The following is a 26,448-nucleotide window of genomic DNA, read 5'->3' on the forward strand; positions in this document are numbered from 1 at the left end:
GTGGGATTGAGTGGTGATGTTTTGAGTGGTGATGGGGTGGGGGGGCGGGATTGATGGTGATGGGGTGGGGGGGCGGGATTGAGTGGTGATGGGGTGGGGGGGCGGGATTGAGTGTTGATGGGGTGGGGGGATTGAGTGGTGATGGGGTGGGGGGCGTTATTGAGTGGTGATGGGGTGGGGGGGCGGGATTGAGTGGTGATGGGGTGGGGGGGGCGGGATTGAGTGGTGATGGGGTGGGGGGGCGGGATTGAGTGGTGATGGGGTGGGGGGGCGGGATTGAGTGGTGATGGGGTGGGGGGGCGGGATTGAGTGGTGATGGGGTGGGGGGCGGGATTGAGTGGTGATGGGGTGGGGGGGCGGGATTGAGTGGTGATGGGGTGGGGGGGCGGGATTGAGTGGTGATGGGGTGGGGGGGCGGGATTGAGTGGTGATGGGGTGGGGGGGCGGGATTGAGTGGTGATGAGGTGGGGGGGCGGGATTGAGTGGTGATGGGGTGGGGGGGCGGGATTGAGTGGTGATGGGGTGGGGGGGCGGGATTGAGTGGTGATGGGGTGGGGAGGCGGGGTTGAGTGGTGATGGGGTGGGGAGGCGGGGTTGAGTGGTGATGGGGTGGGGAGGCGGGGTTGAGTGGTGATGGGGTGGGGGGGTTGAGTGGTGATGGGGTGGGGGGGCGTTGTAGAGGGGTCGATGGGGTGGGGGGCGGGGTTGAGTGGTGATGGGGTGGGGGGCGGGATTATGTGTGGTAATTTGGTGGGGGGCGGGATTATGTGTAGTAATGTGTTGGGGGGGCGGGATTGTTTGGTGATGTGGTGGGGGGCGGAATTATGTGTGGTGATGGGGTGGGGGGCGGGATTATGTGTGGTGATTTATTATGTGTGGTGATGGGGTGGGTGGGATTATGTGTGGTGATGGGGTGGGTGGACGGGATTATGTGTGGTGATGTAGTGGGGGGTGGGATTGTGTGTGGTAATGTTGTGGGGGGGCAGGATTATCTGTGGTAATGTGGTGGGGGGCGGGATTATGTGTGGTAATGTGGTGGGATTATGTGTGGTAATGTGGTGGGGGGCGGGATTATCTGTAGTGATGTGGTGGGGGGTGGGATTACGTGTGGTGATGTGTTGGGGGGGCGGGATTACGTGTGGTAATGTGGTGGGGGGCCGGATTATGTGTGGTAATGTAGTGGGGGGTGGGATTGTGTGGTAATGTGGTGGGGGGCGGGATTATGTGTGGTAATGTGGTGGGGGCGGGATTATCTGTGGTAATGTGGTGGGTGGTGGGATGTGTGGTAATGTGGTGGGGGGTGGGATTATCTGTAGTAATTGGTGGGGGGCGGGATTATGTGTGGTAATGTGGTGGGGGGCGGGATTATGTGTGGCAATGTGGTGGGTGGCAGGATTATGTGTGGTAATGTGGTGTGGGGGCGGGATTATCTGTGGTGATGTGGTGGGGGGGCGGGATTGTGTGGTGATGTGTTGGGGGGCGGGATTATGTGTGGTGATGTGTTGAAGGGACGGGATTATGTGTGATGTGTTGAAGGGACGTGATTATGTGTGGTGATGTGTTGGGGGCGGGATTATGTGTGGTGATGTGTTGAAGGGACGGGATTATGTGTGGTGATGTGGTGGGGGGCGGGATTTGTGGGGGGGGGCTGGGATTGTGTGTGGTGATGTGGTGGGGGCAGAGCTACTGTGCAGGGGCGGGATTAGCGAGTAATCACGATGCCTCGTATATATATAGATTTGATTTTATTTTTATTGTTTTATTTTGAATGGAGCGAAAGGGGGGTGATTTAAACTTTTATATTTTTTTTATTTATTTCATATTTTTTTAAACATTTTTTTTTTACTTTTGCCATGCTTCATTAGCCTCCATGGGAGACTAGAAGCTGGCACAACTCGATTGGCTCTGCTACATAGAGAATCATAGATCGCCTCTATGTAGAAATACAGGCTTTCTATGCTAGCCACAGGGTGGCGCTCACAGCAAGCAAGCATCAACAACCATAGATGTCTCAAGGAAACCTCTGGTTGTTATGGCGACGCATCGCTGACCCCCGATCATGTGACGGGGTAGGGGATGAGCGCATTTCCGGCCACAATCTGTAGTTAAATGCTGCTGTCAGTGGCATTTAACTAGTTAATAGCGGCGGGTGGATCGCGATTCCACTCGCCGCTATTGCACGAACATGTCAGCTGTGGGCTCACCGCCGGAGCCCTCTTCAAAGCAGGGGATCTGACCTCGGAAGTACTATACCATTCGAGGTCAGAAAGGGGTTAATTGTTGCCCTCCTTTGTACTCGCTCTAGTTCCATTATATCCTTCCTGAGCACCGATGCCCAAAACTGTACACAGTACTACATGTGAAGTTTAACCAGGGATTTGTACAGAGGCAGTGTAATGCTCTCATCATGTGTATCCAGACCTCTTTAATTAATGCACCCGATGATCCTGTTTGCCTTGGCAGCCGCTGCCTGGCACTGGCTGCTCCAGGTAACTAGGATCCCCAAGTCCTTCTCCATGTTAGATTTACCCAGTGGTTTCCTGTTCAGTGTGTAATGGGGATATTGATTCCTTCTTCCCATGTGTATAACCTTACATTTATCATTGTTAAACCACATCTGCCTCCTATCCTATAGTATCTTCTCTTGTATTGACTGCTTTACATAGTTTTGTGTCATCTACAAATATCAATATTTTACTGTGTAAACCTTCTACCAGATCGTTAATAAATATGTTGAAGAGAATACAGTGCCTTGCGAAAGTTTTGTAGCCCCCTGGAACTTTTCAACCTTTTCCCACATATCATGCTTCAAAGAATGTAATCAACAACAAGTGGAACACAATTGTGAAGTTGAATGAAATTTATTGGTTATTTAAAATTTTTGTGGAAATTCAAAAACTGAAAAGTGGATATCTTTGAGAAATTGCTTTCTTCTTGCCACTCTTCCATAAAGGCCAGATTTGTGCAGTGTATGACCGATTGTTGTCCTATGGACAGACTGTCCCACCTCAGCTGTAGATCTCTGCAGTTCATCCAGAGTGATCATGGGCCTCTTGGCTGCATCTCTGATCAGTCTTCTCCTTGTTTGAGATAAAAGTTTAGAGGGACGGCCGGGTCTTGGTAGATTTGCAGTGGTATGATACTCCTTCCATTTCAATATGATTGCTTGCACAGTGCTCCTTGGGATGTTTAAGGTTTTGGAAATCATTTTGTATCCAAATCCAGCTTTAAACTTCTCCACAACAGTATCACGGACCTGCCTGTTGTGTTCCTTGGTCTTCATGATGCTCTTTGTGCTTCAAACAGAACCCCGAGACTATCACAGAGCAGGTGCATTTATACGGAGGCTTGCTTACACAGAGGTGGATTATATTTATCATCATTAGGCATTCAGGACAACATTGGATCATTCAGACATCCACAATGAACTTCTGGAGTGAGTTTGTTGCACTGAAAGTAAAGGGGCTGAATAATATTGCACTCCCCACTTTTCAGTTTTTGAATTTCCACAAAAATGTAAAATAACCAATAAATTTCATTCAACTTCACAATTGTGTTCCACTTGTTGTTGATTCTTCACCAAAAATTTACATTTGGTATCTTCATGTTTGAAGCATGATATGTGGGAAAAGGTTGAAAAGTTCCATTGGGCCGAATACTTTCGCAAGGCAGTGTAGGTCCCAACACCGACCCCTGCGGTACCCCACTGGTCACAGCGACCCAGTTAGACAATATACCATTTATAACCACCCTCTGCTTTCTATCACTAAACCAGTTACTTACCCATTTACACACATTTTCCCACAGACCCAGCATTCTCATTTTGTGTACCAACCTCGTGTGTATCAAACACTTTGGAAAAATCAAGATATACCACGTCCAATGACTCACCTTGGTCCAGTCTATAGCTTACCTCTTCATAAAAACTGATTAGATTAGTTTGACAGGAACGATTCCTCATAAACCCATGCTGATATGGAGTTAAACAGTTATTCTCATTGAGATAATCCAGAATAACATCCCTTAGAAACCTTTCAAATATTTTACCAACAATAGATGTTAGACTTACCGGCCTACATTTTCCAGTTTCACTTTTAGAGACCTTTTTGTATATTGGTACATTTGCTATGCGCCAGTCCTGTGGAACAGACCCCATCGCTATAGAGTTTCTAAATATAAGAAATAATGGCTTGTCTATTACATTACTTAGTTCTCTTAGTACTCGTGGGTGCATGCCATCCGGACCCGGAGATTTATCTATTTTAATCTTATTTAGCCGGTTTCGCACCTCTTCTTGGGTTAGATTGATGACCCTTAACATAGGGTTTTCTTTGTCTCTCGGCATTTCACCTAGCATTTCATTTTCCACTGTGGAGAAGAAGGTGTTTAATATATTAGCTTTTTCCTCATCATCTGCAACCATTATTTCCTCACAATTTTTTAAGGGGCCTACAATTTCATTTATGATTCTTTTACTATTGATATAGTTGAAGAACAGTTTGGGAATAGTTTTACTCTCCTTAGCAATGTGCTTCTCTGTTTCCTTTTTGGCAGATTTAGTTAGTTTTTTAGATAAAGTATTTTTCTCCCTATAGCTTATTAGAGCTTCAACGGTGCCATCCTGCTTTAGTAGTGCAAATGCTTTCTTTTTACTGTTAATTGCCTGTCTTACTTCTTTGTTTAGCCACATTGGGTTTTTCGTATTTCTTGTCCTTTTATTCCCACAAGGTACAAACCGCTTACAGTGCCTATTTAGGATGTTCTTAAACATTTCCCATTTATTATCTGTATTCTTATTTCTGAGGGCATTGTCCCAGTCAACCAGATTAAGGGCATCTCTAAGCTGGTCAAACTTTGCCTTCCTAAAGTTCAGTGTTTTTGTGACACTGATAAGTCCCCCTAGCAAAAGACAAGTGAAACTGTACAATATTGTGGTTGCTATTTCTTGTGGAAAAAAAGTCTTGGTGTTATTCATATTCTCTGAAAAAAGGCCAAGAAAGCAAAAATTCTGCCGGGATATGTAAACTTTTGAGCATAACTGTATATGAAGGGATTGCTAATTTAATTCTGATGAGGAATAATCTTTGGTTCTAACTGCTGAGCACCTTGGCCAGTATATATTTCTGTATGTTCTAATCCTTTGCTTGTTGGCTGATGCGCTGTGTGAACTGCCACACGGAGTCAGTGACATTTGAAGCTTGCAAATGTGATCGGCTGTAAACTTTATGACAACCAACCAATACCCCAAGGCTCAATCCATTATACTCAATCCCATTATCTGCAGTAAATTGTTGTGCAAAAACAGTCATGTATTCTGTTAAGCACTGCTCTAGGTCCGGAAGCCCTTATTTTTGAAGAGTCCAAAGAAAATAGAATTAGACTTCCCGGTAATTTGATTTCTTGGAATCCTCCATGACAGCACTTTAGGAGGATACTCCCAGCCCTAATAGGAACAGAAAACACAGAGGTCAAATAGCCCCCCCACTTCCTCTCCCCAGTGTTTTATAAAGGACCACACAGGTATGAATGCTTCAATATTTATTTACATCACCAAATTAAACAAAAATATTTGGGTTGGATTACCCATGCTGTCGTGGAGGGTTCCTAAAAATCTAATTACTGGTAAGTCTAAAGGCCCCGTCTCACTAAACGATTTACCAACGATCACGACCAGCGATACGACCTGGCCGTGATCGTTGGTAAGTCGCTGTGTGGTCGCTGGGGAGCTGTCACACAGACCGCTCTCTCCAGCGACCAACGATCAGGGGAACGACTTCGGCATCGTTGAAACTGTCTTCAACGATGCCGAAGTCCCCCTGCAGCACCCGGGTAACCAGGGTAAACATCGGGTTACTAAGCGCAGGGCCGCGCTTAGTAACCCGATGTTTACCCTGGTTACCAGCGTAAATGTAAAAAAAAACAAACAGTACATACTCGCCTTTCGGTGTCCAGGTCCCCTGCCGTCTGCTTCCTGCTCTGACTGAGATCCGGCCGTACAGTGAGAGCAGAGCGCAGCGGTGACGTCACTGCTGTGCTCTCACTTCTCACTGTACGGCGGCACTCAGTGAGAGCAGGAAGCAGACGGCAAGGGACCTGGACACCGAAAGGCGAGTATGTAGTGTTTGTTTTTTTTTACATTTACGCTGGTAACCAGGGTAAACATCGGGTTACTAAGCGCGGCCCTGCGCTTAGTAACCCGATGTTTACCCTGGTTACCAGTGAAGACATCGCTGGATCGGTGTCACACACACCGATTCAGCGATGTCAGCGGGGCCTCAACGACCCAAAAAAGGTCCAGGCCATTCCGACACGACCAGCGATCTCACAGCAGGGGCCTGATCGCTGGTACGTGTCACACATAGCGAGATCGCTATGGAGGTCGCTGTTGCGTCACAAAACTTGTGACTCAGCAGCGATCTCGCTAGCGATCTCGCTATGTGAGACGGGGCCTTAATTCTATTTTCTCTTGTCACCCTCCACGACAGCACCATAGGAGGATTGCCAAAGAATCATTCTTAGGAAGGGACAATGACCAGGAGAATTTTTCCTCCCAAAGGCCAAATCAGTATTAGACATTAGATATAGTCTGTAATGTTTTGAAAAAGTATGGACCGAGGACAGGGTGACAGCTCTGCAAATCTGCTCAAAGGAGGCGCTTGCCCTCTCCACTGTAATGATCCGTTCCAGGGTTTAATCCTGTCTGCCCTTTTTCTGGGTGGATCACGTCAAGGGTTAACTTTTCTCTGCCTCATTCTGGGTTCAGGTTTGCTATTTAGCTGTGATGCATCTCGCTGGTGGTGTTAGCTATAGTTCTGCCTTCGGAGTGTGGATCTGACTCTGATAGCTCTTGATTTGTCCTGCTGTGATCCCTGACTTGCCCTGTGTCTGTTGACTCCCTCTGTCTGCCCTTTTCCCAGTGTTTCCCTGTTAGTTGGTTTGATTCTCTGGTTTTTGACTTGGCACGTATTTGGACTTGCTTCTGCCTTCTGTCTTATCCGCTTTTGACTGTTGCTGAACCTCCTAGCTTGTTCCTGAGCACATGTACTTCTGATCCCAATGGTACTTCTGCTTCTAAATGTTTTTTTGACTCAGCTTGTCGGACCACTCTCTTGCCACTTGGTGGCATCTGTGCTGCTGCTCTGTGTGTGCAGTCTCACTTCCCTCTCAAGCTCCCCCTGGTGGAGGCTGCGCTATACTGCACTGCAGCAGAAGGACATCCACCCTTGAGACTGATACAGTGCTAATGGAATGTGCTGTAAACCTTTCCGGGGGTACCAACTTGGTTTTCATAAACTCCACATATTGCCTTCTTAATCCAATTTGCAATTGTGCCCTTCAAAGCTTTCTTTACTTTATTTTGTGCAAAGTGTTGTATGAAGATATTTTGGTCCATCCGCCAGGGTCTTGACCTTTTTGAAGATAGTGAAGTATAGTTCTGCGAACGTCTAGAACATTTAGTTCCCGCTCTTTACTATTGAACTGTTCTTGACAAAATAAGGGCAATAGGATTATTTGGGATCTATGGAACTCCGAGTTTACCTTAGGCAAAAAGGATGGGTCAAGGTGCAAAATAATTCTGTCATTTAAGGTTCTTAAGTAGCGTTCTCTGAGAGGGACTGTAGATCACCTACATTCCTTGCTGTCGTAATGGCCACTAGGAAAGCAGCTTTCCAAGACAATATATCCAAGTCTATAACCTCTATAGGCTCAAATAGAGGTATTGTGAGGCCTTTGAGAACCATGTTCAGGTCAGAGGCTGGGATCAAATTGGAAACTCGAGCTGTAGACCGGAGGCTGCAATCAAACCTTCTTACACAGCGATGGTCGGTCAGACTCTGATCGAAGTACGAGCTGAGGGCTGCAACCTAGAGTCTTTAGACCTATCTTCTGCCCACTCTGTAAAAAAATAAATAAATAAAGGATTTGCACCACATTTGGGTGTAAGATATTCGGCGGGTTATAGCCACACCAGGATATGAAGGTCTTCCATATCTTGTTGTAAATGGAATTGGTCACTGGCTTCCTGCTTCTCTCGGCTTCTCTGAGTGTCTTTCCCACCTTATCCTAGAGACCTCTAGCCTTCAGGATGTTGGATTCAGAAGCCAGTCTGCAAGCTGTAAGGCTTGAGGATCTGGGTGAAAAAAATCAGCCCTTGGTGGAGAAGGCTGCTGGTTAGTGGAAGAATCAGAGGGCCATCTATTTTTAGATTGGCGAAAAAGAAGCTGGTTCGGAGCCCTGAACAATGAGGCTCTACTAGTATACTTCTTGTTTTGTCCCTCCTGATTTTCCACAATGTTTTTGATAGAAGGAGAAATGAAGGCAAGGCGTATTCCAATTTGAAGTGAATGCATCTACTGCTCAGCAGATGTTTTTCGCTTCTAGAGAAAAGTATTTGCCCGCTTTTGTATTCTGACAGGTAGCAGATCTAGTTCCAGGAGACCCCTTTTCTCTGTTAGCACCCAAAATATTTCACCATTTAGGCTCCATACTCCTGGGTAAACAGTCTTCCTGCTGAGGAAGTCTGCTCGGAAATTGGTAGACCCTGTTAGATGAAACGCAGACAGGGAGAACACATGTTCTACCCAAGCATAAATCCTGCCTGAAATTGTTTCTAGGCTTTTGTGTCTGCTGCTAACTTGATGTCTTAGACATCAGCCACTTCGGTCATATAGTCCGAGTAAATTCTTATATGGGTTCCCTTTATCAAGTCCACCGCAGCCTTCAGTGCTTACTCTACTGTCTTCAACTCCCTGAAGTTGGAAGAGTGAAGACTGATATCTTGGGACCATATCTCCTGGAATGTGGCATTAGAGATTGTGGCTCATGTACCTCTTCCACTGGCATCTGTTGTGATGGTTGATAGGGGATTCTGATCCCAGACAACTCCTCTGCTCAAGTTCTTCGGGTTGAGCCACCAGCTGAGGGATGCTCTTAATCGGTCTGGTAAGTGGGTAGTTCTTCCTAGGGATCACGAGGCACCGTCCCAGCAAAATAGAATGTGGGGTTGCAAACTTCTTATGTGGGCCTGTGCCCAAGCTATCGCTGGGATGCAAGAAGTCACGGAACCTAGTGCTGCTGACATTGCCATCCTCAGGGATATTCTTTTCTGATCTCACAAAGTTGTTATCTTGGTCCGCCTCAGGATTTCTTTCTCCATCGACAGTTGAGACATCTGGTCTTGCGAATCGATCATTATTTCTAAGAAGATTCTTTTGTTGGAAGGAATCAAATTGGATTTCTGACAGTTAATTAACCATCCCAGGGATGTAAGAAGATGCAGGACTTCTTGTATGTGGCCTTCGAGGATTGCTTCTGATTGCCCTAGGAGCAGAAGGTCCTCGAGGTAAGGCACAACACATCTTTATTCCGGATAGACGCTATTACTTCTGCCATTATTTTGGTAAACACCTGGGGTGCTGACATTGAATTGATAGGGATGTATCTGCCGTCCCTGAGCCACCACAAACCTTAGATATTTTCAATGTGTTAGGTAAATGGGGATGTGAAAGTACGCATCCCGAAGGTCTACTTGGATATCCACTTTTGGTACTTCTGTCCAGCATTTGGATATTTTCTCTTAAAGTGGGAATCTTTCCTTCATCTCTGTAGGTGTCACTAAGCGCTTCTCTAGAGGTTCCCACTCCTCCAGTATAAATTTTTGTACATTTTCATGTACAGGAAATACTAGCTTCATTTGGGTTTTGAGACAACCAAACATTTTGTCCTGAACAATTCCTTCCTCCTCCACATTCACAGTGGTTCTCATCGCCGTCAGACGTTCCTCCATATCATAACAAAAAATTACTGTATATTTTTTTTTACTGTTTTGGGACTGTTCAGCCCCTAAAACAGATTTGCCTTCTTCCCACCACTCTTCAGAGAAGGATTCAGGACCGCTCTGACAGTCAGAGTCATAGTCTTTTATGGATATTTTCCTCTTTTTAGCCCATGTTACTGTGAAGGACTGGGAAATTGAGGCCAAGGATGACTGGACCATTCCTCTTAAAGGGACTCTGTCACCTGAATTTGGAGGGAACAATTTTCAGTCATATGGGTGGGGTGTTCGGGTGTTTGATTCACCCTTTCCTTACCCGCTGGCTACATGCTGGCTGCAATATTGGATTGAAGTTCATTCTCTGTTCTCCATAGTACACGCCTGCGCAAGGCAAGGCAAGGCAAGATATTTCATCTCTCTGTGTAATGGGTCTAGAAAGAATCAAAAAACCCCATCGAGGTGGAGACACTCACAGACTCTTATTAACACGAGAAGCTTATTGGATTTTTGTTTTGGGCACACGTTTTCCTGACGGTTTAAATCGTAAAAATGAGATAATGTTCCATTATTAAGATCTGTCTAACTACAGCAATTGTAATTATGTAAGTTTGTTTAGTTTCTTATTTCAATATTATTTTACTCTCATGTGTCTATTTGTACGTGAATATTGGATTTTTAGGATCTTCTGATCACATGATATGTTTACATGCTTTTGATTGGTGTACGGTACTTTATATGCCGGTGTGTGTTTTAGGATAGATAAGCTTGGATAAAGACTGCGGCAGCAGTCGAAACGCGTCGCTTTCCTCCCGGGGCTATTGTGAGATCCGTGGAGTTTGCACTTTTTTAATTTTTTTTCATTAAAATTTGCATTTTATTCGCATGAAGCTGGAACATTTGCTTTTTTTCTATGGATTCTTAAGTAGGAGCTGAGATCCCAGCGTGCCATCCTGATAGGATGATCCTCCCCCTCTCTGGTCTCAGTCGAATGCCTGCAGCTGAAGGCGTTCCCAGGTATTCACTGGTGCCCACCACCCAGGAACACACCAAAATTTCATGCCTCCGGCCAAGCGCAGGTGTAGTCAAGCGCTCCTGAACCCTCCCGGTGAGTTCTTCCGGCGGTGCGTCCCATCCACTATGCAACCAGAAGATCCAGGGAGATCAAAGAGGCCCCGACTCATTCTGCCCTGCTTTACCCGAAGGTGCAAGAAAGGTGGAAAGTCCTGTGTTCAGGGGAGACAGGAGCAGCTTACAGGAGGGGAAGGCCGGAGCGATCATCCTCAGCCACTTAAACAGGTAAAATTAGCAGCCACAGAGCACTTCGGGAGGACCTCCTCATGCCCTATAGGGACAGAAAAAAAAAAACACACTGTAGGAAGCGGGGTAGGGGTGGTTGGAGAGCTATTTGACCTCTGTTTCCTGTCCCTATTAGGGTTTAGGGTGGGGGTACTCTCCTATTGTGTTGTCATGGAGGACTAGAAAAAAAAACTTCTAACCAATATGCTTGCTTTTTGGGGTAACCCTTTACCATGTGTGTGCATGCCAGATGTTCAAGGGTGTTTTGCCAGGATTTTATTTCATCCTCTATATATCTATCTGCCTTTATCAATTTATTGGCTTTCCCCTTCTGAAACCTGTGATGTATTTTGTAGGTTCATACAACTGGGCATCTCATACCAGACATACAGGTGGTTCACCTTTAGTTTCTCTTGTTGAATGCTTTGGTTCTGTATCTCGATTTGGTTGTATGTGATCACTTGTAGTGTTTGAGTTTGTGTCGACTTCAAATCATTTGTTCAGAAATCGTCTGATCATTGTCAGTTTGTTCTTATTTCCAGTAATGCCATTCTTTTATATCTTTCAGGCACTTAGGCTACTTTCACACTAGCGTCGTACGACGCACGTTGCAATGCGACGTTGCGACTTACCGACGCATACTGTGAAAGCGCCGCACAACGGGGCAGCGGATGCAGTTGTTCCACGCATCCGCTGCCCCATTGTGAGCTCCGGGGAGGAGGGGGCGGAGTTCCGGCCGCGCATGCGTGGTTGGAAATGCTGGACACGACGCACCAAAAAACGTTACATACAACTTTTTTTGTGCCGACGGTCCGACGCAGCACGACGGTTGCGACGTGTGGCAATGCGTCGCTAATGTTAGCCTATGGAGAAAAAACGCATCCTGCAAGCAATTTTGCAAGATGCGTTTTTATTCCAAAACGACGCATTGCAATGTGCGTCGTACGACGCTAGTGTGAAAGAGGCCTTAGTAATTATTAGTAACGGCGTTACTTCAGTGGTCTGTTTTGAGGTTTACGATTCTGTGCCATAGCTCCTGTTGGTTTTTTGTCAGACGTTCTGGAGAAACAGTTGGAAAAGTTGTGGTTTTAACAAATTATTTTTGAGGTGGTCCACAATCTTTCAGCATACATACATTACAGACCTGTCTCTAACCTTTCCTTCATCTCTAAACTCCTGGAACGCTTGGTCCACTCCCATCTAATCCGCTATCTCTCGGATAACTCTCTTCTTGACCCCTTACAATCTGGTTTCCGCTCTTTACACTCCACTGAAACTGCCCTCACTAAAGTCTCTAATGATCTAATAACAGCTAAATCCAAAGGTCATTGCTCTCTGCTGATTCTCCTGGATCTATCTGCCGCATTTGACACTGTGGATCACCAGCTCCTTCTCACTATGCTCCGCTCCATAGGCCTCAAGGACACAGCCCTCTCCTGGTTCTCCTCCTACCTCTCTGACCGCTCCTTCACTGTATCCTTTGCCGGCTCCTCTTCCTCTTCTCGTCCCCTTACTATCGGGGTTCCGCAAGGCTCAGTCCTAGGCCCCCTCCTCTTCTTATCAGCAGATTTGGGTTCCAGTATCATCTCTATGCTGATGACACCCAATTATACACTTCTTCCCCTGACATCACCCCTACCCTAATTCAAAATACCAAGGACTGTCTGTCTGCGGTCTCTAACATCATGTCCTCCCTCTACCTGAAACTAAATCTCTCCAAAACGGAACTTCTTGTGTTTCTCCCTTCTACTAACCTCACTCTACCCAACATCGAAATTACCCTGGAGGGTTCAACTATAACTCCCAAGCAGCATGCCCGCTGTCTTGGGGTCATATTCGACTCTGAACTTACTCCCTATATCCGATCACTCACTCGCTCTTGTCACCTGCATCTTAAAAACATCTCCAGAATCCGACCTTTTCTCACCATTGAAACTGCTAAGACTCTTAAGGCTGAGTCACACATAACGATATAATTGCAACGTCACGCTTTTGGTGACGTAGCAACGATCCCGCTATGTGTGACAGCGACCAACGATCAGGCCCCTGCTGGGAGATCGTTGGTCGATGGGAATAATCAGGACCTTTTTTTTGGTCGCTGAACACCCGCTGTCATCGCTGGATCGGTGTGTGTGATGCCGATCCAGCGATGGGTTCACTTGTAACCAGGGTAAATATCGGGTTACTAAGTGCAGGGCCGCGCTTAGTAACCCGATATTTACCCTGGTTACCATTGTAAAAGTAAAAAAAAAAAAACAGCACATACTCACATTCCGATGTCTGTCACGTCCCCCGGCGTCCACAGGGTTGACTGTGTCAGCGCCGGCCGTAAAGCAGAGCCCAGCGGTGACGTCACCGCTGTGCTCTGCTTTACGGCCGGCGCTGACGCATTCAGTGCAGGGAAGCTCTCGGCAGCAGCGCGTGCATTACTGCCGAAAGCAGTTTTAACCCTGTGGACGCCAGGGGACGTGACGGACATCAGAATGTGAGTATGTACTGTTTTTACAATGGTAGCCAGGGTAAATATCGGGTTACTAAGCGCGGCCCTGCACTTAGTAACCCGATGTTTACCCTGGTTACCCGGGTGCTGCAGGGGGATTTCGGCATCGTTGAAGACAGTTTCAACGATGCCGAAGTCGTTCCCCTGATTGTTGGTCGCTGGAGAGAGCTGTCTGTGTGACAGCTCCCCAGCGACCACACAACGACTTACCAACGATCACGGCCAGGTCGTATCGCTGGTCGTGATCGATGGTAAGTCTTTTAGTGTAACGGTACCTTTACTGTCGCTCTTATTCATTCTCGTCTGGACTACTGCAACTCTCTTCTAATCGGTCTCCCTCTTACCAAACTTTCTCCTCTCCAATCCATCTTGAATGCTGCAGCCAGAATCATATTTCTGTCCAGCCGCTTCACCGATGCCTCCATCTTGTGCCAGTCATTACACTGACTACCCATTCGCTACAGGGTCCAGTATAAACTCATCTCTCACCCACAAAGCTCTCCATAGTTCTGCACCGCCTTATATCTCCTCTCTCGTCTCTATCGCCCTACACGTGACCTCCGTTCTACAAACGACCTAAGACTAACATCCCCTGTAATCCGAACCTCACACCTCTGTCTCTAAGACTTCTCTCGTGCTGCGCCAGCTCTCTGGAATGCACTTCCCCAGACGATCAGACTGATACCTAGCCCCGACCTATTCAAGCACGCTTTGAAAACCCATCTCTTCAAACAAGCCTACCACATCAACTACTCAGTAAGGCTACTTTCACACTGGCGTCGTACGACGCACGACGAATTGCGTCGTTGCGACGTACCGACGCAAGCAGTGAAAAAGCCGCACAACGGGGGCAGCGGATGCTGTTTTTCAACGCATCTGCTGCCCCATTGGGAGGTGCGGGGAGGAGGGGGCGGAGTTCCGGCCGCGCATACGCGGTCAGAAATGGCAGACACGACGCACCAAAAAACGTTACATGCAACGTTTTTTGGTGGCGACGGTCCGACGCAACAGTTGCACGACGGTTACGACGTGTGGCAATGCGTCGCTAATGCAAGTCTATGGAGAAAAAACGCATCCTGCAAGCACTTTCGCAGGATGCGTTTTTTCTACAAAACGCATAGCGACGTGCAGTGCACGACGCTAGTGTGAAAGTAGCCTAAACTAACTTTGCCCTGTTCCCTCCTTCCAAATATTACTCTGAATCTGCACCCTACTATTCATCTGTCTCCACACCCTCCATGCACATGATAACTGCACTTGATACTTGACTATTGCACTTAAACACACGGGCTGATGACCGGATCATGCAGCTTTGTATGAAAATCCCTATATATTACAATTGCCAGACCTGAAATAACAAGCACTTTTCACCTATTGTGTCCCATTTCCTTGTAGATTGTAAGCTTGCGAGCAGGGACCTCACTCCTAATGTCACTGTTTAAATTGTCTTAACTCGTACAGAATTTGTTTGTACATGCCCCGCTTAATTGTAAAGTGCTGCGGAATATGTTGGCGCTATATAAATAAAAATTATTATTATTTCAGTCAAGGCTTCATTCTGCCTTTCAGCTACACCATTTTCTCCGTTTCGCATCACAAAAATGCCAGGCCTAGTGTTGCTTGTGCTAAGCAATCTGCGAAAATCCTTTGTGGCCTAAATGTGCCACCATGACCTGTAGCATCTTCTGACTTGTCTCCCATCGTGCATATCTGGGACGCTATTCGTAGTCAATTACAAAGGGATCTGTAAACAATGGATTTTAGGTATTTGTGTGCCCAAGTGCATTCAGATGCAGGTGCATTTATTTCTGCACGATGTAGATTCGCAAAAATGAATAAAGTGAGATGTTTTGAAAATGTTGCTTATAATAATAATCATCTTTATATAGCGCTAACATATTCCGCAGCGCTTTACAGTTTGCACACATTATCGTCGCTGTCCCCGATGGGGCTCACAATCTAAATTCCCTATCAGTATGTCTTTGGAATGTGGGAGGAAACCGGAGTACCCGGAGGAAACCCACGCAAACACGGAGAGGTGTCCCCGATGGGGCTCACAATCTAAATTCCCTATCAGTATGTCTTTGGAATGTGGGAGGAAACCGGAGTACCCGGAGGAAACCCACGCAAACACGGAGAGAAAATACAAACTCTTTGCAGATGTTGTCCTTAGTGGGGCTTGAACCCAGGACTCCAGCGCTGCAAGGCTGCTGTGCTATCCACTGCGCCACCATTGCTTCAGTTATTTCTATTATGTATTTATGATTAATAGTTACCAATCCTGTGATTTGCTTAATTCATTGACCTTTCTTTCTCGGTGTTACGACTTCAAAGTTAACAAGCATATATAAGTGGTTCTCTGCTTTGGCATTAGCAATCATCCCTTACCATCCATGATAGGACACCTGTCAGCTGTTAATTTTACAGCGTGTAATTTATCAGTCATATGCTTTACAGATAACAGTCCTCCTCCTTCTGCACTGGAAACATTCATCTTTTACTGATATGGACAAATTCTGCCCATTTTTACTGGGGCACATGAGGACTAATATCAGCTATCATCTACATTTAATCATCTTCCATCAGCAGTACAGATTGTTACTTGCCATTTAAGTCAAGTTCTGTGAAAAATCTTCTGATCGCTTGTCATGTGATTTGTTGCTCCAGAGCTGATGCACCAGCCTTGCAATGCCTGATACCCAGAATGGCGAAATGACGAAATCATTGGCACTTGGATAAGAGCTTTGATCTTTTGCTTCGTAGATCTGCTTTACATATTGTAGTCTTTTAAGTGCCCCTGTTTGTGGAATCTGATCCATACTCAGGTTTCCTTCTTGTGGGACCCTGTATCCTGTGTTGTTGTGTCCTGCACACGTTCCTTTGCTCTCTGGTATTCTTCATCTGTAAGCCTGGTCTTAAAGTCTAATATCAGCTGTCTCAGGCCCGATCTCCTATGACTGAATCAGTGCACTGCTTGCTTCAGAGCTATGTTACTATGCAGTTTATCTTTCTATCCTCATGCACTGATACATGCAGTGCTTGAAGTGATTGCACAACTTATGGGCTCCTGCCTCTTCTCACCTTCCTGGGTTGTCCTTGGTACATAAGATTCCTACAATGTGAGAGGGGCTGTTGCTGAAGATATGCTCCTTCATCTCATATTTCAGGACTTTGTTGTGGACATCATTGTCCATGTGCCACATAACCATAAGCAGTTTGTGTGGTCTTCCAGGACAAACATTTGCTGAAGGTCAGCCAATACTAGAAAAAGTAAATTAGCACAACTGTAAAGGTACCGTCACATTAAGCGACGCTGCAGCGATAGCGACAGCGATGCCGATCGCTGCAGCGTCGCTGTTTGGTCGCTGGAGAGCTGTCACACAGACCGCTCTCCAGCGACCAACGATGCCGAGGTCCCCGGGTAACCAGGGTAAGCATCGGGTTGCTAAGCGCAGGGCCGCGCTTAGTAACCCGATGTTTACCCTGGTTACCAGCGTAAAAGTTAAAAAAACAAACAGCACATACTCACCAGCGCGTCCCCCAGCCTCTGCTTCCTGACACTGACTGAGCTCCGGCCCTAACAGCACAGCGGTGACGTCACCGCTGTGCTTTCACTTTCAGTTTAGGGCCGGCGCTCAGTCAGTGTCAGGAAGCAGAGGCTGAGGGACGCGCTGGTGAGTATGTGCTGTTTGTTTTTTTAACTTTTACGCTGGTAACCAGGGTAAACATCGGGTTACTAAGCGCGGCCCTGCGCTTAGTAACCCGATGTTTACCCTGGTTACCAGTGTAAAATATCGCTGGTATCCTTGCTTTTGCTGTCAAACACGGCGACCTAGCGACCAAATAAAGTGCAGACCTTCTAGCAGCGACCAGCAATTTCACAGCGGGATCCAGATCGCTGCTGCGTGTCAAATACAGCGATATCGCTATCCAGGTCGCTGCAACGTCACGGATCGCTGGCGATATCGCCTAGTGTGACGGTACCTTAAGTTAAGGTATGGCCAGAGAAGAACAGGTTGTTGAGAGTCGCATTCATACAGAGCACTTGAACTGACCACCATTCCGATTTCAATGGGCTTGCGAGTGTGATACACTGCAAAACGGGCAAGGGACCAGAATACTTCTTCCTGTAGGGGTTGGACAGATTCTGCATCATCTACATTAAATATATTCTATATGAAGTCTAACTTCATTCCACCTCTCCTTCCCTCTTGTGGATTAAAGAGAAAGGTCTAGCGGTTGCTTGTCGTAGTTTGGCAATTTGGTTTTTGGAGAATGAAGAGGTATAAGTGCTTACATGACTGTTGCAATCATCCTGAAAGCATTCATTATGGTCTTTTTGAGATGCAAACTTGTCATCTACACTTGATACAGAAAAGAAATACAATGGTGTTCAAAAGTCCTGCATAGGCGTGAAGAAAACTATATGTTTCATACTTCTGCATCTCTACAGTGAAACTGGTGGGACATATATGTTTTTGTAATCCCTCATTGTATGCCATACTCATTTTTGAATGTCCCAAGTGTATAAATTGTTATGGTATGCGCATTTTTGATAATTTTTTTTTACAGCATAACCATACCTACACCAGTACAGTGTGTAGAATGGTGAACAGGTTTCTAAGTTCATTAACTTCCAATGCAAGTTCACACAGACTTAAATTTTACTTTTTAAGATTTATTATTTTTTATTTAATTCAGAGTCCTGAAAAGGGCCTTTTGAGTGCATCTTTAGCTTCTAATACTTTATTGGCCAGCCTTTGCTCTTGAGCACCAGCTTGCATCTCTGTGGCATTGAGTGAACAAGCTTCTGCAGATGTTCACGAGTGATGATGTGGTTCCAGGCCTGTATCAGAGCCTCAATCAACTCACTCTTGGTCCTTGGCTGTTTTCTAGATATCTCTAATGATACCTTGTGCCACAAATTTTCAATTGGATTGAGGTCCGGGGACTGAGCTGGTCAGTCAATAGTAGCCACCTTGTTCTTTTTTTTCCATTCCGTTACTGTCTTAGCTCTGTGACAAGGAGCATTATTATCCTGGAAGATATAATCCCCTGAAAACAGGTGTTGAGCAGAAGGCAGCATTTTCTTATTAAGGATGTCTATGTATTTTTTTGCATTAACCATACCCTCCACAATATGAAGCCTTCCAACACCATTGGCTGCCATACAGCCCCATCCTCCCTTTTAGTTGACTTTCTGGGCCTGTCCTGGGTAATACCAAGCTGCTTATGTTTCTGCAAAATTCTTACGACTGTACTCTGATTACAGCCGACCTTCCTTGCGATCTGGGGGCCGGTTCACCCTCTTCATGTAGCACCACAACTCGCACACGATCCTCCGCTGACAAAAATCTGAAGGCTCCCATCATAAAACTCTACAGTATGATTCACTAGATAGACCAACAGATAAAACAAACAAACAAAGCAGCAGATGTGATGCAATGTAATGCAATGTGATTGACTGCCATATCCAGGTTATGATTGGTCACAAGAACCTCATCTGTGATTGGCTAATTTTGGATCTGAAGCTGTACAATATTTAGTTGTGCTTTCAGTTCCTATATTGTTGCAATAATTTCAGGCAAAACTGCTTCAAAAGCTAAAAATATTACAGGGAGAGAATGCAAAATTGTATTCTGAACAAAACCATATATAATATGTCATATTAGCATCGAAGATATTCGACAGAAAACGTTTAAAACTTGAAAAATCAATTAATCCTAATCCTATGCAGGACTTTTGAACACCACGGTATATCTGGGTACCGTGTTAGCCAGTAGATAGAAAAATATTATTATATATAATATATAGTATTATTTTTCTTTCTACACTTGTGCAGTCGAACACTTAACCCAAGGCTGTCATCGCACGACAGGAACATGTCCATGTAATCTTAGGGGTCAGGCTGACTCTGTTGCTCAGCTTCTCCTTCTCCCAGTAATGGTATGGATGTGGCTGCCACCTCTTGGTAAGTTGAATCTTAAAGATAAGAAGCTAACCTGGAACTACTCATTTATCTATATAGACGTGGCCTACTATAACCCAACTTAGATCAAGGTTTGGACAAACAGCACTTTGTATTCCATGGATTTGCAGGCGTATCTTGTGTATACGCAGGAATGGCAGGCGGTCATGATGGATGACACATGGTTCTCACAACTGCACTGTATGCATTTAATAGCAGTTTTACAGTCTGTACCAAAGTGCCATTTATGAAATGTACCACAGATTTCTTTAAAATCCATTTGCATTCATTCTGAAGTCAAAGCAAGTCAATTCTTGATGGGATGTGGCCTTTTAGGAATAGGAACATAGGCAATTGAAAATCTTAATCCTGGTTGCTTGTGGGTGGGAGACATCAGTCTATTTCACAGACAGTGGACTGCTGTGGCTTCTCTAGTTAAGAGTTGTATAATATAATTTGGAGATGAACCAAAGCCACCGGGCTCAATGTCGAAAAAGTTTGCTATGGGCTTATGCTGTGAAGGGTGTCAAAATACCTGTAATCCTGGTTGGAGTCTACTTCGGCTAGCTCCTGCAGTAAGAGTAGGTCATGGAGCTCTTGGTCCTTACATGACACCTGAAAAATCTTTCATTTGCTTGGACAGAGCATTTTGTATGGCATCAGGACTGCCAAATTGTTGTTCTAGTATCTTCCAAACAGCTATGAGGCTCATCAATGGATTGTCCATACCGGCAGATCAGTCTCTTTATGCACATGGTGGACTATTGGCAGAGACAACTGGTCAGATCATCAAGCTCTTCAGCAGCAATAATTGCAATCTTGAGGGAGCATTTACAGACTATAGTTCTCAGGCTGCTCACACCTTGGCAAGACTGGTCTTATTAAATTGTAGGATGCATCTTTCAAACTGGGACAGGTTTGTTTTCTCAGACTTTGGAGGTACAAATTGCTGATCATACTGTTTGTGGGGTTCTGGCTTGGAAACTTCAGGAACTATGAGACTGCATAGACATTCAAATCTAATAGCTTCTGCCACAGGTGTAACTGGAGCTATGCAGTCACTATGCAGACTCATTGGCTCACATCAGGAAATCTGACGGCAGGGTCCTAGGGCACTCGGTCGTGGGTGAAGATGATGTAAGATTAAGTGGCAGAACATTGTAAGCACCTTTGATGCAGGACATTGTAGAAGGATGTGTTTAGTTACTCTAGGAATGATCTATAATAAATCAGGACCATGTACTACAATTCGGGGCTTCACTATTTTGGCTTTAGTTTAGGTGAAGTGAATGTATAAGTGGTTATGTGCGCTTTCACATCCACCAGTAGCCCGTTCTAAAAGCTTTAACCCTCTCCTGGCTGCAGCATGCTCACATAAAAGTTCTAGAGATATAATTTCTGCAGGTGTGGCGCTTACATACAGGTGCATCTCACAAAATTAGAATATCATAAAAAAAGTTAATTTCAGTTCTTCAATACAAAAAGTGAAACTCATTAGATAGAGTCATTACAAACAGAGTGATCTATTTCACGTGTTTATTTCTGTTAATGTTGATGATTATGGCTTACAGCCAATGAAAACCCAAAAGTCATTATCTCAGTAAATTCAAATACTTTATACCACTATTATAAAAAATTACTGCGGCGCTGAGTATACAGGTCTCGTATTGCTCCGAATTTAGACAACCACTTAATTGTCAAAAAAAGAAATATAAAAAATATATATATATATAAATTCGTGCACAACGAGATCAAAGATAAAGTGGACGTAAGTTTAATAGAACAATAAATACATAAACCTGTACACAGACGATCTACAGATATAGGCTTGCACTATTCCCAGAATAAATTCCAACTATAGTAAAGACTCCTAAGCAAAAATTGATTTTTTGCTTAGGAGTCTTTACTATAGTTGGAATTTATTCTGGGAATAGTGCAAGCCTATATCTGTAGATCGTCAGTGTAAAGGTTTATGCATTTATTGTTCTATTAAACTTACGTCCACTTTATCTTTGATCTCGTTGTGCGCGAATTTATATATATTTTTTATATTACTTTATAACACCAGCTTGAAAAAATGATTTTAAAATACGAAAAGTTGGCCTACAGTACTGTATGTTCAGTAAATGCACTCAATACTTGGTTGGGGTTCCTTTTGCAGCAATTACTGCATCAATGCAGCATGGCATGGAGGGGATCAGCCTGTGGCACTGCTGAAGTGTTATGGAAGCCCAGGTTGCTTTGATAGCAGCCTTCAGTTCGTCTGCATTGTTGGGTCTGGTGATTCTCTATGGGGTTTAGGTCAGACAAGTTTGCTGGCCAATCAAGCACAGTGATACTGTTGTTTTCAAACCAGGAATTGGTACTTTTGGCAGTGTGGACAGGTGCAAAGTCCTGCTGGAGAATGAAATTACCATCTCCAAAAAGCTTTTTGGCAGAGGGAAGCAAGAAGTGCTGTAAAATTTCCTGGTAGACGGCTGCTCTGACTTTGGTCTTGATAAAACACAGTGGACCTTCACTAGCAGATGACATGGCTCCCGAAACCATTATTGATTGTGGATACTTCACAGACTAGACCTTGGAAATCAAGGTTCCAGAGTCTGGAGGAAGAGTGGAGAGACAGACAATCCAAGCTGCTTGAGGTCTAGTGTGAAGTTTCCACAATCAATGATGATTCGGGAGCCATGTCATCCGCTGGTGTAGGTCCACTGTGTTTTATCAAGACTAAAGTCAGCTCCGCTGTCTGCCAGGAAATTTTAGAGCACTTCTTGTTACCCTCTGCCAAGAAGCTTTTTGGAGATGGAAATTTCATTCTCCAGCAGGACTTGGCACCTGTCCATACTGTGGAGATCCATGTAGGTTTGGTAGCGTGTTGGCTATGATTATCAGTGTAACAACCTTCAGATGAAGGTGCTTTTTGACCAATTGCTGACAAATGGCATATAGTTGTACAGTAGAACACAACGGGAAATACTTCAACCTATAGACCAGACACATTGTGAAGCAAGCGTTTCTGCTTCAGACCTGATCATTGATGCCCCTTAGAATGTAAGGAAGGGTTCAGAAATTATGAACTATTATGAATGTAGCTGTTAGACTATAGAATAGGGCTCAATACCACACTGGCCTCTCTAATGCCATTAGAAGAGCAAGTAATTCCCCCAATTGGACCAGGCTCCTCTACAAGGTGATTGTACCCAGACACTACAGATGCATGGGGCCAAGTATAAAAACTAGCCAGAAGTGTAGGTTCGATTACATTTCATAGCCTCTTCTCAGCCCCGGCTTCATCAGAACAATCCAGTAGTCCTGTGTCCAGGAGTAAGGGTTCATGGTAGCTCCTCCATGTGAGGAAGGGGTATGAAAGCAGCAAAACCATGACTTCAGTGCATGACGGAAGGTAGCCCAATCCAAAACAGGGCAAACTGTGTCCCTAAATAGCATTAAGGTACCTTCACACGAAGCGACGCTGCAGCGATAGCGACAACGATGCCGATCGCTGCAGCGTCGCTGTTTGATCGCTGGAGAGCTGTCACACAGACCGCTCTCCAGCGACCAACGATGCCGAGGTCCCCGGGTAACCAGGGTAAACATCGGGTTGCTAAGCGCAGGGCCGCGCTTAGTAACCCGATGTTTACCCTGGTTACCAGCGTAAAAGTAAAAAAAAAAAACAGTACATGCTCACCTGCGCGTCTGCTTCCTGACACTGACTGAGCTCCGGCCCTAACAGCACAGCGGTGACGTCACCGCTGTGCTTTCACTTTCACTTTAGGGCCGGCGCTCAGTAAGTGTCAGGAAGCAGACGGCGGGGGACGCGAAGGTGAGCATGTACTGTTTGTTTTTTTTACTTTTACGCTGGTAACCAGGGTAAACATCAGGTTACTAAGCGCGGCCCTGCGCTTGGTAACCCGATGTTTACCCTGGTTACCAGTGTAAAACATCGCTGGTATCGTTGCTTTTGCTTTCAAACACAACGATACACAGCGATCGGACGACCAAATAAAGTTCTGGACTTTATTCAGCGACATCACAGCAGGATCCTGATCGCTGCTGCGTGTCAAACGAAACGATATCGCTAGCCAGGACGCTGCAACGTCACGGATCGCTAGCGATGTCGTTTCGTGTGAAGGTACCTTTACAGACATGAAGCTCCAGCATCTGATCTCCCCTATATTGTTCCTAGCTTTAGCTGTATAGCCAGAATTCAGACCCCATAACTAACACTGTCCAGTCTCCACTAAGCTTTCTATGCCATCTCCAGAGGTCACCATAATTCCTGCTAATGGTTGTTTGTTTTCTGCCATTCATAGATGACTTCTCCAGTGAAAGTCTATTACAGCCAGACCACACAGACAGACAGTCGGCCCCTAATTGGCTCAAGCTTGAGAAGGAGACGTGTGATGACCAAGGACGGACGAAGCAATGTGCGCATAGATCACATCTCTGACAAGAGCTTCCTCTACCTCAAGGATCTGTGGACTACGTTCATTGACATGCAGTGGAGATACAAGTTGCTTTTATTCTCCGCAACATTTGCAGGAACCTGGTTCATTTTTGGAGTCATCTGGTACTTGGTGGCTTTAGTCCATGGTGATCTGCTGGAATTTAATGCACCAGCAAACCACACGCCTTGTGTCATGCAGGTGCACACACTGACAGGAGCTTTTCTCTTCTCCCTGGAGTCACAGACAACCATTGGTTATGGCTTTCGTTACATCAGTGAAGAGTGCCCCTTGGCCATTGTGCTGCTCATCACTCAACTGGTTCTCACTACAATCCTAGAAATTTTCATTACTGGAACCTTCTTGGCAAAAATTGCTCGTCCAAAGAAAAGGGCAGAAACCATCAAATTCAGTCAAAATGCTGTAGTGGCTCAACATGAAGGCAAGCTATGTCTGATGATTCGAGTGGCCAATATGCGTAGAAGTCTACTGATCGGATGCCAAGTGACTGGAAAGCTTCTCCAGACGCAGGTCACCAAGGAGGGTGAGAACGTTCACCTCAACCAGATCAATGTGGAATTTCAAGTGGACACCTCATCAGACAGTCCCTTCTTAATTCTACCACTAACCTTCTATCACGTGGTGGACGAGTCAAGTCCACTGAGAGATGTAGCCATTCGCTCTGGAGAAGGAGACTTCGAGCTGGTTGTCATTCTCAGTGGGACAGTGGAACCTACAAGTGCTACATGCCAGGTGCGCACATCTTACCTTCCTGAGGAGATCCTCTGGGGTTACGAATTCAGCCCTATCATTTCACTGTCTTCCAGTGGAAAATATGTGGCTGACTTCAGTTTGTTTGATCAGGTCCTTAAAGTATCTCCTCCCTGTTGCTTCCATGAAACTGTCCGTTTTGGAGACCCTGAGAAACTGAAATTGGAAGAATCATTCAGGGATAAATCTGAAAAAGACGGGAGTCCACTAAGTGTCCGCATCAGCAATGTCTGATGCCTAGAAGCTCAGAGGGGCACTCTTTCATTCTGTAGTAGAGACTTGGTTGCTATGCACTGCCTTATTTCTTAATACCTTCTAGGAACAGATAGAAAATCCACCAGGTGAATGTTTCTGCAGGTACCAGACAATGACAAAAACTCGTCCTGTAGTCCAGGAGCTGAAGAAACTGTAGTGTTAGCAGCAGGTCCCACATTATGAGTGGGGTGCTCTCCACTGTGTATCCATCTTCAGTAAGTCATTGTCTCTCAATCACACCCTGCTCTTATCGAGGCAAGAGAGGGCAGGCATGTACATTCTGCCACTTCACACCACCTCAATCATATTCTAGTGCAAGACCATGAGAGGATGTCCAGAGCCACAGTCTAGCCAGAGGAGCTACAAACAACCTGGCGGCGGGGAAGGGGGGTGGATAAGAGGGAATGTACACAAACGACAAGAGATGAGAAGATTTACAGACAGAGGACACAAGGAAACCTGCGGCAGACAGGAGATATATAGAGAGAGTACATGAGAGAATACAGGTGGGGGACATCATATATATTGGCTTGTAGACAAACAAGACACAGAAGGATCCATAGACTTGCAGACGGACAGTGGTCACGAAAGGACCCAGAGACTAGTAGATATACAGAGGGCACATGGAGATCCAGAAAGCAGAGATAGATGGAGGACAGAATAGGATCCATAGACTTGAAGATGTACAGAGAACACAAGGAGATTCAGAGATTTGCTAATGGACGACGGACACATGGAGATCCAGAGACATGCCGATAGATGGAGGACACGTGAAGTTCCAGAGACTTGTAGACAGACAAGAGGACAAGTGGAGGTTCAGAGACATGCAGACAGACTGAGGACATGTGGAGATCCATAGACTTGTTGACAGATGGAGGACATGTGGAGATCCATAGACTTGCAGACAGATGGAGGACATGTGGAGATCCATAGACTTGCAGACAGATGGAGGACAAGTGGAGATCCATAGACTTGCAGACAGATGGAGGACAAGTGGAGATCCATAGACTTGCAGACAGATGGAGGACATGTAGAGATCCATAGACTTGCAGACAGATGGAGGACATGTAGAGATCCATAGACTTGCAGACAGATGGAGGACATGTAGAGATCCATAGACTTGCAGACAGATGTAGGACATGTGGAGATCCATAGACTTGCAGGCAAACGGTGGACACATGGAGATCCAGAGATGTACAGACGAAGGACACGTGGAAATCCATAGACTTGCAGACAGAGTACATGTGAAGATCCAGAGACGTGAAGACGGGCAAAGGACATGTCGAAATCCAGAGACTTGCAAACAGACGGAGAACATGTGGAGATCCAAAGATACACTGTGGACATGAGAAAACTAGAGCTGCTACAGACGGAGGAGTTAGAGGAACCTTCCTGTGTGTACTAACCTGCACTTTATTCATGAATGTACGTGTCACAGCTG

The 26,448-nt window shown here is 45.5% G+C and overlaps 1 protein-coding gene across 2 annotated transcripts in view; it reads left to right on the forward strand.

The window, feature by feature from the left end:
• Positions 1 to 25,268, forward strand: part of KCNJ10 (potassium inwardly rectifying channel subfamily J member 10) — a 106,584-nt gene extending 81,316 nt beyond the window's left edge. For both annotated transcript variants that reach the window (XM_077256784.1, XM_077256790.1), the window contains exon 2: positions 23,850 to 25,268. In XM_077256784.1, the coding sequence (XP_077112899.1) occupies positions 23,850 to 24,986 (1,137 nt within the window). In that variant the 3' untranslated portion in view covers positions 24,987 to 25,268. The remainder of the gene's footprint in view (positions 1 to 23,849) is intronic.
• Positions 25,269 to 26,448: the final 1,180 nt, after the last annotated feature.

The sequence above is a fragment of the Ranitomeya variabilis genome, chromosome 1, assembly GCF_051348905.1.
Source record: "Ranitomeya variabilis isolate aRanVar5 chromosome 1, aRanVar5.hap1, whole genome shotgun sequence".
Taxonomy (NCBI): Eukaryota; Metazoa; Chordata; class Amphibia; order Anura; family Dendrobatidae; genus Ranitomeya; species Ranitomeya variabilis.